This window comes from Furipterus horrens, unplaced genomic scaffold, assembly GCF_987537825.1.
Source record: "Furipterus horrens unplaced genomic scaffold, mFurHor1.1.pri manual_scaffold_6, whole genome shotgun sequence".
In the NCBI taxonomy this organism is placed as follows: domain Eukaryota; kingdom Metazoa; phylum Chordata; class Mammalia; order Chiroptera; family Furipteridae; genus Furipterus; species Furipterus horrens.
The window spans coordinates 171,379,588-171,394,120 of NW_028327176.1; the positions used below are offsets into that span (position 1 = coordinate 171,379,588).

Below are 14,533 nucleotides of genomic sequence, written 5' to 3' on the forward strand. Positions count from 1 at the left end.
TGTGATAAACACATCACCAGCAATAACCCTATCTTCTAGGTCTGAGGAGTGAAATCACGCAAATAACGTGCCTGGTGTATAGAAAGCTCTTCACGAAGCCAGCTACCATCATTATTTTTAGACAGTAAAGTGACTGGAAACACTGGGCTGGGAATCTAGAAAAGCCTACGTTATAAAGGCTTCACTGAGATTGGGGAATCATGATTCAAAAAAAAGAAATAGAACACTCTAGTGGAAAAGATGGCATGTATGTTGTCATGGAAACAAAATGTTAGGCATTTGTGGAGCCTCAAGAGTGCGAAGGTGTGTCCATCTGGCTAAGAAGAGGAGCCAGCTCTGGCAGGTAAGAGAAGAGTGATGCAAAACTCAGGGGACCGACCATCATTTTTCATCCCAGGATCAACGTGGGGGCAAATGGGAACCAACAAGGGCCTGGGCTTAGAGCAGAATGTATGATTTTGAATGTTTAAGGATAACAGAGAAGTAAACAAAACACTATAAAGGAATTGTGCCATAAATACACACACACACACACACACACACGCACACACACATATCATACTAAAATATTTTCAATACCTCACAACCTTGATGATAAAAAAAGGACACATACACATTTAGAAAGAAATAATCATGAGCCTGGATGCACATGCATGTGTGCACGGACATACTAAGTCAAAAGAGCATATACAGCAAGGGCTGGGGTTTCTAAGACAAAAATGTTAGTACAGACTGAGGAAATCTGTGAAGACCAGCAGAGAGGGTGGAACTCAAGATAAGCCAATGAGAAAAGACAAAACTACCAAAGGCAAAGCCGGGAGGTGAGGATCCAAGGTAGAGGACTAAGAACAGCAAAGGCCTATTTAGATCAACAAATATTATCACTGACTATAGAAAAGAGAATTAAAGGAGTATTTGAAAAAGATCTTGAATGTAATCATTGGACTAAAGCAGAAAGTTCATTTTGGCAAGTACAGGTAATATTATTAGAAAGTTAGTTTGGGCCTCATTGAAGAGGGCTTTGAATGCCAAAATACTCGTATAGTACTCTGTTCTGTGGACATTGGACAGTCAAGTGTTTTTTAAGCTGAGTGATACACATAATGGAGTTTCAACACACAGGGAACACTGCTTGTAATAGCAAAGGCTGGGAACAACACAAAGGTCCATCAGCTAGAAACTGGTTGAATGAACTATGGTACCTCCCTGTACAATGAAATTCAATGCAGCTGAACAAATGAGGAAGTTCTTTATATAGTGATATAGGACAATCTCCAAGATAAACTGCTAACTGAAGAAAAAGCTACGTACAGATTGGTTTTTACTCTATGCTTCTATTTAAGTCTGAAAGAGAGAAAAAGGAAATTCAAATTTGTGCATTCATAAAGTCCTTCTGGAAGGATATCTAAGACTCTAATAACAGAGGTTTCCAATGGATGGGGGAGCTGGCTGGCAGGGAGACAAGGAAGAAGAGTGACTTTCCATTATAATACACATTTTTTTTTTCATTTTTAACTTTTTTTTGTATCAGGTGAATGTATTACCCAAGAAAGACAAATAAGTAAAAGGTAAACCTTGTTAAAGTTTTAAAAATAGTGATTAGGTGGTTTTATTTAGTATTGGAGGGGAAATGCATTTAGGTAGCTGTTGCAAAAGTCCAGGGCTTGGGCAGTGGTGGTGCCCAGGGGAGGGACATTGAGAGACTGATGAGTGATGCTGTGGGGGAAGTTGGAAGAGGCTTTTCCCACAGGGGTTTCACAAGTAGCTATTGCGTGGGGCACCAGACGCACACGCACCCATACATACATGCACACACATACACATAGGTTTATGAAAAACGATTATTGTAAAACAAGTAGAAAAATGTTGGATAATGAACAAAGCCAGAAACACAGTATGGAGAATTTTCCAGATTTGTTTATGATGCATCTCTCTAGATGGGAAACCACACCCTTTCAGACACTGTTCTCAATAGGAAGATCCTTCCTGACCTCCAAGTAACAAGAAAAAGCCCCCCTCTTCATCCTATGCCACACGGCATCCTCTGCGCACAGCGTCAGAAACCTGCTCTCTGTGAAGCGGGCATTGACTATCTTCAATGACATCTACTTCTCAACAGAAGTAGATTATGTCCCTTCTTTTTGCTGTCTCTACCCCCGTGCACACCTCTATGACAGCATTGCATGTACTAACTGCAAATGGGTCTTCATGTGATTTTCCCATCCTACAGCATGAGCCACCTTGCACGCCAGGACCATGTTTTGTTCATATTTATACTCTACTGATGGCCCAGCAAATTGAATGGCACAGAGTAGGTACTCAATAAAAGCACAATAAATAAGTTAATGCATGTGTAAGATGTGTCTAAGTTCTGGCTCTTCTTGTGACTAGCCAGGTGTCATTTCACCTCTCTGTAATGTAACACACTAAGAGTTGAGTTGAGTAATCATTGGTCTCCTCCAACTGTGTTCTATCATTTGCTTTTGGCTAAAGGCCCATCACAATCAGCACTACCCTCGTGGCACTGGAAGAAGAAGTGCTCCACGACCTACACAGGTGCCACTCTACCACCATCTCTTTTTTGGTGCACCAGGCATAGGAATGGAAGTGGCAGTGAGGGGAGCGGTGGCTAGAGTTGAGGGAGCCGAAGACTCTGCTTGGCGCTGCAGAATATAATAACCACAGCTTCTTGTGGCTTAGAGCCAGTGTGGTATGTCTTCCTGAAGAACTGCTCATCAGAGTAACAACGCTCTTACATGACTTCTCTGCCTTCATTTTAGGTCATGTCTGCATTATAACAATCATGAAAACTGTATTAAAACCATTCTTATAAGAATCTACTGAATTCTTATTAACTATTGTTTATGTTTTACAGGAGCTAATTAGATACGAACTGTTCTCTTGAAGGAGAGAGAAGTTACACAGTTTATGATATAACCTCAAATGAGGGAACAACTCAAAAGGAGAAAACAAATAGCAAACAAGACCTCAAAAGGTACCTACTCATTGAGACGGAATAGTGAATGTTTAGTTTGTACTAAACCCCTTAAAGGAAGTAAAAGGAAGAAGGGGAATAAATTTGAGAAACAACTGATATATTTCACATCACTTCATGGAAGCGTCTCATCTAGGTGCCTAGAAATATAAATATAAAATAAACATGAACTTCAGTTCCTTATCAGTGAACATTTCTGGAGCTGCCATTACCCCCCTACAACTTCATAATTCTCTGACATCTTTAGGGGGCTTCCGGTCAGTGTACTCCTTGGCTGTACCAGAAATAATCAAAAAATGTTTTTTCCATTTTCCAGTACCCTTTGTTAACTAAATAGAGAAGGAAAACAAAGAGACAGTCTAGTCTAGGTCTCATTCCAAGAGAAGACGAAGACAACTATTGATAGCTATTTGAGACAATATAACTTTAAAAGGGTCATTTTAAGGACAAGTAAATGGAGTATCTCCAAAACTGGAAAGTGTTCATGCCTAAAATTTGGGTAATTACAGCCAAGGGAAGGAAGTGGGAACAGCTGGTGTGGGGTTGCAAAGTCAAATCCTCTCAGGGCGGGAGAAGCAGCATGAGCAACCAGGACCTCAGTTCCGGAAAGAAAAGGAAGGAACTGGGAGTTCTTGGCCAGGAAAAGGACACAGCTCCCCAGCCAGTGACCTTTTGCATCTTCCCTTCTGATCCCTCTTTCCGTCCCAGTGGAGCCTGGCAAGTTTTCCACTCAAGTTGGGGAAAAAGGAGAGATTTCTTATACTCTCCAGCTCCATCCTCTTACATAATTTCAATGCTTCAAATTTGGACAGGGAAATAGATGGGCTGTGTGAACACCCTCAGCTTCACGGAGAAGGTGGGACTCACCTTTACTATTCCCCACCAGCTAAAATATAGCCGAGCAGGCTTAGGAAGAAGACTCCCACCCAGGTGTCACAGAACTAGCCCACCTGTTACGTTAGGAAACTACGTATGTGCTTACACGTTATGCCAAAGAAAAGTTCAAGGTTAAAAATACAACTCAATCTTACAAAAAACCTAGAAGATCCTGTTTTTATGGGACATTTGAATTTTATAGACAGACTTAAATGAAAATGTACCTGATGACATATCCAAGCACATGGGGCTTGCCCTGCTCTGACACTTATTAGCTGTGTGTGCCTCTAAGTCACTCTGTCACTTGGTTTATTACTCATCTGTAAACAAAATATCTTCTATCTGTCCAATCTATATAGTAAGTACCTAACTTGTCTGTCTCACTGGGTTGTTTTAAAGACCAAATGAAATAAGTTTTTAAAGTACTTCAAGCATTTTAAAACCATATACAACATGAGTATTAATATTATCAAAGCAAATAACTGCAACCCAGTTCCTGTATTTCCAGATCTAGAGATATTTTGTATCTGTGTTGTTTTGTGATCAGGGGTGACAATACATCCTTCTCTTGATATGAACAACTGTCAATTAAAACAACCTGTTCCAAAAGTCAAGTTAAATTACACCAATGCTGAGAAGTAATCCTAAAGAAATTCCAGACTTGCTTATTCTTTCCTCTTAATTTTGTTTCATGTTTAAATATCTTGGTGGGAGGACTCTACTGTAAGTAGATACATGTCTTTAAAGTAGGCTGGGATGTTGATGAGTGACATTTTATACACAGTATTTGAAATAGCTCCTCAATACAAACTTTTCCTTATAATGTGTTGCTATAAATGTAATTAACTTCCTATTCTTTGACACCAGCTGTTTCTTTCAGCAATGCTTAATTAAACCACATTATTCAAGTACAAGTTTTTGTTTTTTTTAACTGTGCTGTTGAAGTTATAGGTATAATGAACTTCTGGGTAGTAAATTACATTTTACACATAAATTTTAGTAATAATTTCAATTGTGCATTCTAAAAGGACCCAAATAGGATGATGGGTTGAGTGCCACCAAGATCACCTTCCACAGAAAGAGTCATATATTTAAAATGAATGAAAGGGAATCGAATTGAGCAAATCTTGCCCCAGGTGGGTGGGAGTCAGGAGGCTTTTGAGCTCAATTTTCTGTGTGCAGAGATATTCCTCCTTGCTTTTTCAGGTGTTCGAACTCATGGGCCTGCGCTGAAAGTCTCTCCACATGAAAAAATACCTGGTGCTAACCCAGTAATATGATGACATCTTCCGTTTATAGTGTAGCATCAAGTTCCCGCTCCCTTTGACAAATGGTAATAAGATGTTACAAATGGTGAACTGGGGATGGGGTTGGAGGTAAAAGAGGAATTAGGAAAACAAGGAGATATCTTATCCAGTAATAATGTCTTAGAAGATGTAGGGTTGTTCATTGGCATGAAAGAAAACTGGGTTCTCCAGTCTCAAAGTCTCAAGCCCTTTAGAAAACCTCAGGGATAGATTCTAAGCTGGGAAATCAACTCCTCTAAATAAATCATCTAGCTTGTCAATTCAAGATGCTCAGAGAAAATCCTGATACAGCAGTGTTCACACGTATGACCTATCAGCTCCTCTCCAAAATTACCTCTTTCCTCAATTTCACATGGAATGTCAAATAGCTCAGGTAAAAGCTGAATCATTTCTAAAATAATAAAAGAACGAGACTGTTTCTTCTCTCAACAGAAAGGAAAAAAATTTCCATGAAATAATAAGAGGAAGTGTATGCGATGGCTACATTGAACAGGGCGAATAGGGTATAGAGTGCCACGGTTTCCAAATCAATGGTGGGTCACAGGTGAGCAAGATACTTGCGGGAATGGCCATGGGCAGCAACGTTAAAAGGGGCAAGGCCAGTGTTTCTGGTCCACAAATTGTTAGACTACTTTATAGGATCATAGTTTCAAAGTACTTTCTCTCCTAACATTTGCCATATAGTTTGTACCACTCACCAGATTAGGTGTAATTTTCAAGTACTAAAGAGAATACAGTAAAAATTCATTGTTAAAAGAGACCTTTGAAAAAATGTAAAATTTTAATTTCATATACAATTCAATCTAAAACTAAATTCATCTTAGTTATTTACCTTGGTAAAAAAGGGAAACCTTTAAAGAAAAAAGGTAGTGGTGTAAGATCAAAAAAGTTTTTATGGGTTTAAGAACACTCTGGAATCTGAGTAGATTCACCAAACACAGGTAACGATTCAATTTAAGTTTAAAGTATTAATTACAAAAGTTACCGTGATGTCCTCACCAATTTACTAGAAACTAGTACAATCACCAAAATTTACAACAGGACATTACAACCATGTACTTGAAGTGGATATGAACGAGTACCAGAAAAACAGACTCACTGTCCAAGGAGAGTGAGTCGCTCTGTACCTACAGATAAAAGATAAGGCATGGGTCTGTGTACCATGGAACTGTCTGAACGAGCACCTATGGTTCATTCATGCTGTGCATGTGTCAGAATTTCCTTCCTTTTTTGTTTATCCATTCACCCATGAGGGACAGTCAGACTGTTTTGGCTGTTGTGAATAATACTGCCATGATCACTGGTGGACAAAATATCTCTTTGAGATCCTGCTTTTAATTCTTTTGGGGATATATTCAGAAGTGGAATTGCTGAATTGTTCGGTGATTCTCTTTTTTATTTTTTGAGAAACCACCATACTGTTAAAGATTGATTTTTAAATGGCTAATTTAGTGATAGTGTCACATATTTTGGTTTGTGCACCAAAGATTTCAGGCTAGTTGGCTCCCAATCAAAACAAAAAACAGCAACAACAACAACAACAACAAAAAACAGATGCACTGAGAAAGAGTAAGAGTTTCAGCCATCATAAATGTATGTACCATATTCAGTGAGATAGTGAAGGAGTAAGCGTGTTGATAGGTTTCTGGAAAATCCACCTGTCAAGCAAGTTTTCAAGCAATGCTTAAAGAGAAAAATACAATTAAGTTTCTTGAACAAGAATAATCTCACATAATTATTATGTTTTAACACAAACTGTGTCACTAACTGATATTCACATCAATCTCTAGAAAAATATTTATTCTGTAATGGATAAAATGGGAATACAGAGTATCTTAGTGCAGAAGATCCAAATACATGGCTTTCTAATTGCAGCTAGAATATTAGGGAAAAGAAACTAAAAAATATTTTGGAATTCAAATCTCCAAAGTATATGTAAATCCTGAAGGATACAGAAAATGACAGACAAGGGCAACCTTTTTCTTTTTTAAAAAAAATAGTAATTATGAGCTATTTCAAGTATATCAGAAGTATAAAAATTACCATACACCCATGTAGGATCATATACCACCTAAACTTAGAAATATTACAGATATAGTTGAAGACTCTTGTCTTCCCCTCCCAATTCTATTCCACAAATATGCCCTAAAGAGAGAACTATCCTCAATTTGTTGTTCAGAACTCCCATGCACACTTCCTTCTTTTAAATTTTTAAAAATTGATGTTAGAGAGAGGAAGGAAAAGAGAGAAACATCGATTTGTTTTCCACTTAGATATGCATTTACTCGTTGCTTTATGTATGTGCCCTTTTATAATGCCAATGTGTATAAAAGCATTGTCATGCATGTGACTACATTTTGTATAAACATATCATACTGTACACATGCTTCTATAATTTGTTTTTTCCCTTAACACAGTTTTTGAGATATACTGATAGTGACACATAACTCATTTTAAGTGCTCTATAATATTCCATTGAATGACTATACCCAAAGGTATTTATTCATTCTCCTGTTGATAGATATTTACCAAATCCTTTGGGAGATGGGTTATTACAAACCATGTTAGCACAAACATTCTTGATTATACCTCCTTATGCATGCCAAAGACCTTTTTACAGTGCACACCTAGGGACAAAATAGCTGAGTCTTGGTGATATGCTGATTTGATATTATTAGATATTGCCAAATTGCTCTTGAAGAGGTGGTACCAATGTACGGTAGCTTCTCACCAACAGTGTGTGAATTCCCCACTCTCCACAACCTTGGCATTTGTATTAAAAGGGCTTTTAATTGTTGACTATTTGATAGTGCGCGGTGGTATTTATTTCCTTGTTTTGTTTTGCTTTGTTTTTAGAAGTAGCATTGTTTATAATGAATGGAGAGGGGCCTAGAAGAGAAGGAGCAAAAGAAAACGGGGAAGAATCACAAGGATTAGAACTGTGAGCTATTATAAAGGAATCTCTGATGATAGAAGAAATGGTTCATTAAAATAACTCCTTCATTCTATACAACTATTCATTTCTCCCAAGCCCTTTCAGATGTCAGATGCATTTCATGTATCTGCCCCACAGCTCACTGGTCAACAGTCTCCAGACTTCCAAGTGAAGGTCTGATAATTTCTATTATGCATGCAACAAATCAGAAAACAATTATTACAGCAATTTCTAATGTTTAAGGAAATGTAAACCTTGGCACAGTCCAATTTATAGGAACACAAAAAGGTCTCATGATATTTATTTAAAGAAAATTGTGAAAACTGTGTTACTATAACACTAAGGAAAACCCGGAATATCAGCTTCCCTTTCTTGAAGTGCAATTATAATCTTTTTTTTTTAAAAAGGAAATATTTTATTTTTACTACAATAAAATAGTACTTGTGACTTAAAATGGATACCAATCCTATTGCAGGTACAGGATTTGGGTACAGCCAGGCACTGCAGAACAATGCTTCGGTCGATCATGGATCGCAGATGTGACAGGGGCTCCACAGATTATAAAGGGGCTGAAAAATCGCATCGCCTAGTGATGTCATAGCCGTCATACTGTTGTGACACAAAGGCTGTGGTTGGAAGGGAGACAACTGCAACCTGGGTGTGGACAAAGATGACACTGAGGAGCTCCGAGGGGTGGCTCCTGAAGGACTGACTAATGAATTGCTGGAACTGGATCAGGAACGCACTGCTGAACGAGAGGCAGGAGAAAAGGAAACTGAAGGAGGGAAAAAAATGAAGATGAATACCCAACGAAATTCAGTGAACAGTTTAGAAAAGCTTATGCAGACCTCAACAGGATCCTTAAAAGTTTGAAAACAGAAACTCTTAACACTGAAAAGTTTTCATTCACAGAGAGAAATGTTCATGGCACATTTTCTGCTTATAAGGAAATGAAGGAAAATTTCCTCCAAGACAGCCTCAGGCAGGCCCTTCAGGTGTTCCAGAAGAAGGCATGGTTATCGTAGGAGATGACAGCAACATGCCTGTTATTACCCCTGAAGACCTTCCAGTGGGATAAGACGCGGAGGTGGAGACAGTGATGTTGATAATCCTGACCCTGTGCAGTTCTAGACTTATGTGTGTGCCTGTGTCTTAGTTTTTAACCAACAAAGTTTAAGAAGTTAAAAAAATTTTTAAATAGAAAAGAGCTTATAAAATAAGAATATATAGAAAATATATTTTGTACAGCTGTACACTATGTGTTTTAAGTTGTGTTATTTCAAGAGTTGAAAAGTTTTAAAAATTTAAAGTTCATAAAGTAAAAATGTTTACAGTAAGCTAAAATTAATTTATTATTGAAGAAAGATTTTTAAAAATAAATTCAGCGTAGCCTAAGTGTACAGTTTTTATAAAATCTACAGAATGTCCTAGGCCTTCACATTCACTCATCACTCACTCACTGAGTCAGAGCAACTTCCAGTTCTGCAAGTTCTAGTAGTGGTAAGTGCTCTACACAAGTGTACCATTTTTTATCTTTTATGTCATATTTTCACTGCACTGTTTCTATGTTTAGATACACAAATACTTATCATTGTTCTACAACTGCCTACAGTTTTCAGTACAGTAACATGTTCATACAACAATGAAATCACCTAACAACACATTTCTCAGAACATTTCCTGTTGTTTAATGACATATGATTATAGTCTAAATTATCTTTTCATATAAACTCAAATATAAATTTTAAGTACATTTATGGTTCCCATCAATTATTTTTCAGAAGCTTAAACTTAAAAAAAAAATTTTTTTCCCCAATGATTTCTTCCCAAGAATTTGCGGTCAAAGAGAAACTGCTCTCTTCAACAAAGAGCATTAGCTGAAAATAAAAGTGGTACAGCTGTCCTTTCTAGATGTCAAAGGAATCAACCCAAGTGAAGCTAGGTACATGACAAGAGTGGCGGTCTCCTTCTGTCCTTGCCCTGAGAAAACAGAGATGTTTCTTTTTTTATTTTATTTGGCAAATCCATGCATAATATGTTATTTATAAATATCTTTTCTTCAGCCTTATTTAACAGCTGTTTTTCTTTTTATTTGTAGATGGCAGGGATAACAGTTACACCTATAAGTAACTGCAACAGAAATAATTATAAACACACACACACAAACACACACACTTTTCTCAGTAGCAGAGGATTAAAGGAATTTCTAGGGCTCAGAGGAAATTGTTACACTGAAAAAAAAAAATATTTTCTATCCCAAAGACCTTTGCCCTCTGCAATTGGACACCCACTTGGGTTAGGAACAAGCTAAAAAAGAAAATGGCAAAAAGCTTAAGCTAATGGAAGGAGAAAAAGGAAAGAAAAAATGGCTGATGCAGGGAACACTAAGGAGGAAAGGCTGATGGGCTTTTCGAAATAAACACACTTAGCAGGAACGTCTGCTATCCTTCTAACTATAAGTAACTGCAATAAAGTTGAGTGGTTAAGAAGGAAGGGCCTTGGAGCCAGGCAGACCTGGTCCCAAATTTTACTACCTATATCATCTTGGGCAATTGGTTAAGTTTGAGCCTCAGTTTGCAATTCTATAAAATGCTGACAGAATATATACTTCCCAGGGATGTTTTAAAAATTTAATGTGAAAATGTACACAGGTAAAGTACTCATTACTTAGACCATAGTAAGTGCTCAATAACAAACACTATTATTTACAAGGTAAACAAGACCTGTATACTTTAGATAGACTAGCCTTTTTAAAGAACTATTTTATTCAAATAGCAATACTACTTCTATACAAAGCCTGGCTGAAGGCAATGTAATAAATCAGTTTAGTTGTCCCATACCAATTTCTGATAAGATTAGCTTTTTATTTTATTTTTTTAGACTGAAAAGATAAAATTTACTTTATTTTTTTAAGTTTAATCTTTACTGTGTTTTTCCCCATTACCACTTAGTCTCCATATACCCTCCTTTCTCCAGAAATCACCACACTGTTGTCCACGTCCATGAGTCCTTTTTCCTTTTTGCTCAGTCCCTCCACCCTTTAACCCCCACTCCCACTAGCTGTCATCCTGCTCTCCATCGATGAGTCTATCTGTTTTGCTTGTTCAGTTTGTTCATTAGATTCTACATATGAGTGAAATTATACGGCATTTGTCTTTCTCTGTCTGGCTTATTTCACTTAGCATAATGTTCTCCTGGTCCAACCATACTGTTGCAAAGAGTAAAATTTTCTTCTTTTTTTATGGCCAATAGAATTCCATCATGTAAATGTCCCATATTTGTTTTATCCACTCACCTATTGATGGACACTTAGGCTGCTTCCATATCTTGGTGATTGTAAATAACACTACAACGAATATAAGGTTGCTTATGTTCTTTCGAGTTAAGAGTTTGGGGTTCCTTCAGATATATTCCCAGAAGTGGGATCACTGGGTCAAAAGGCAGATCCATTTTTAATTTTTTGAAGTATCTCCTTACTGCTTTCCACAGTAGCTGCACCACTCTGCACTCCCACCAACAGTGCAAAAGGGTTCCCCTTTCTCCACATCCTTGCCAGCACTTGGTGTTTGTTGACTTATTGATGATAGCCATTTGACAGATGTGAGATAGTATCTCACTGTGGTTTTAATTTGTATCTCTCTGAGGATTAGTGATGTTAAATGTCTTTTCATTCGTCTATTGGCCACCTGTGTGTCCTCTTTGGAGAAGTATCTATTCAGGTTCATTGCCTATTTTTTAATTGGGTTGTTTGGTTTTTTTGGTGTTAAGTTTTCTAAGTACTTTATAAATTTTAGATATTAACCCCGTATCAGATGTATTGGTGAATATGTTCTCCCTTTCTGTGGGTTGTCTTTTTATTTTGTTGAAGATTTCCTTTGCTGTGCAAAAACTTTTTAGTTTAATGCAGTCCCATTTGTTTATTTTTTCTTTTGTTTCCCTTGCCTGGAGAGCTATGACTGATAAAAAAATTCTATGAGCAATTTCTGAGATTTTGTGGCCTATGTTTTCTTCTAGGATTTTTATGGTTTTGGGTCTAACATTTAAGTTTTTGGTCCATTTTGAATTTATTCTTGTGTGTGGCATAAGAATGTGGTCTATTTTAATTTTTCTGCACATATCTGTCCAATTTTCCCAACACCATTGATTGAAAAAACTATCTTTAGTTCATTGTATGTCCTTGCTTCCTCTAAGGAATACTAATTGACTATAAAGGTGTGGGTTTATTTCTGGGTTCTCTATTCTGTTCTATTGATCTATGTGTCTGTTTTTATGCCAGTACCAGACTGTTTTGATTACTATGGCCTTGTTATATAGTGTGATATTAGGTAGCGTGATTCCTCCATCTTTGTTCTTCTTTCTCAGGATTCCTGTTGCTATGCGGGGCCTTTTGTGGTTCCATGTAAGTTTTTGAAATATTTGTTCTAATTCTGTGAAACATGTCATTGGAATCTTGATAGGAATTGTGTTGAATCTATAGATTGGTTTGGGTAGTATGGACATTTTAGTGATGTTAATTCTTCCTATCCATGAACATGATATGTACTTCCATTTATTTGTATCTACTTCAATTTCTTTCTTCAGTATTTTATAATTTTCTGTGTACATGTCTTTTACATCCTTGGTTAAGTTTATTCCTAGGTATTTTACTCTTTTTGAAGCAATTATGAATAGGATTGTTTTCCCTAAAACTAGCTTTATCTCTTTCTCTCAAGTGTAATTTAAATTCATATTAAGAAAATTTCTCTAGGAAAGAACGGTCATAAAATGAAATCACCAGATAGCAATGGGGCAAGAATAAAAATAATGTAGAGTGAAAAATGTCCAACCCAAATTGCCTGCTTAAGGTAAACTTAATGCAAAAAGTAAAGTATTAGAATAAAAAGGATAACTAAAATAATTTCAACCCATCGACTAATATAGGTTGTAAACAGTAGCAAATCAAAATGTCTAGTTCAGAATGCACCATCACAAAACTTTGTAATGCATTAATTAAAGAAGTAAACCTGGGTGTTCTTAAAGAATTGCTCCGTGTAAAAAGCAGATTAGACAGAGTAGGAGCAAATTTCATAAGACTATCCAGAGTATTCTGGAAAGGGATAGCCTATCAATGCCCAGCACAATGCCTGGCATGCAGTAAACATATTTGATAAAAGAAATGGCAGATTTTTCAGAGAAAGCCATACAAATTTTTGATACAAAGATAAAAGCAAAATACTATCAGTAATTTTCATGTGGATTTCAGGTTAGAGATCTTCATATAACAATTACCAAGCCATCAGAAATATGGCTCCAGGTTTTAAAGCCACATCCCAAGGCTGGCTTTGATTTCAAAACTGGAAGATAAAGATGAGAAAAAGTACATAAAACTTGCTGGAAGTTTCACAAAGGAAATGAATAATATCAGGCTCTGCATGAGTTTCTCTGAACTGTTAGACACTTTTCAAAGAATCACACAGTGTAAAATCACTTGGCCTTGCAAAAGCGTTGTAAGCAATTTTCTGGATGGAGGAAGTACCCTCATATTATTTAAGTTTTTCTAATGGAGAGAAGGACATGGAAAATGCTGAATTTTGTAGATAAATACAGTGAGTTTTTATTCCCCCATTCTCATCTTAATTGAAATCATATCCCTGTGAAAGAGGATGGCAATTTTCTGGCGATACCCAGAAAATTTCTACTTAGAGTAGGAAGCACAGAATTTCTAGCTGGAGACAGGTGTACCCAACGAAACCCCCAATGGTGGTAAGCATGAGGCTTGACCATACCTTGTGCAATCTCTTCTTTCTCCTGTGTGTGTACTGACTTCCTATTAACACAGTCTCCTCCGGTGTAACTCTAACAGGAGCTCAGTTTTTCCTCCTACCTATGTACCATCAAACTTCTACACTGAATTCCAGATAAACCTCACAATTGAACTAGTTGCCCAAATAGCGAACTGACAAAAACATCCTTTCACAAACATAAACTACGTAAATTTTTTTGGATGCTAGAGCAGTACCCCTAAAACTCTGGTGCATAAAGTAACAATTTAGTGAACAAATAAGGTACCTTCAGGGACTGCTGAGAGTCTGAGTTAGTATCACAGTAGAGGATGATGTTGTTGGCCATGCTGAAACTTTCTCTCACTCCAAGGTGGTAAAACAAGGATGGCTGCCGGAATGCATCACTCATCTCCACCACAGCAATATCTGCAAACAGAAAACAAAGTCCCCCAAAAGATGACACCTCAGTCATGCCCAGTAAGCATATTTTGGTTTCAGTAACTTAGTATTCAGAGAGGAAATGAAGAAGTGATAGGGATTTTCCCTCTGTATTTACCACTACATTTTGAATTTGCAGTTCTACCTGGAAGTGGTTTTATAAAAAGTAGTCAAAACTTAAATATTTTTTTAAACAAGAAGGCCATATAATTACTGGAAAC

At 37.0% G+C, this 14,533-nt stretch overlaps 1 protein-coding gene across 1 annotated transcript in view; it reads right to left on the reverse strand.

Annotated features, from left to right (window-relative positions):
• Positions 1–14,533, reverse strand: part of MAP3K5 (mitogen-activated protein kinase kinase kinase 5) — a 170,207-nt gene that overhangs the window by 108,496 nt on the left and 47,178 nt on the right. Inside the window, exon 2 of the mRNA XM_090279899.1 lies at positions 14,161–14,300. Coding sequence (XP_090136025.1) covers positions 14,161–14,300 — 140 coding nt within the window. The remainder of the gene's footprint in view (positions 1–14,160; positions 14,301–14,533) is intronic.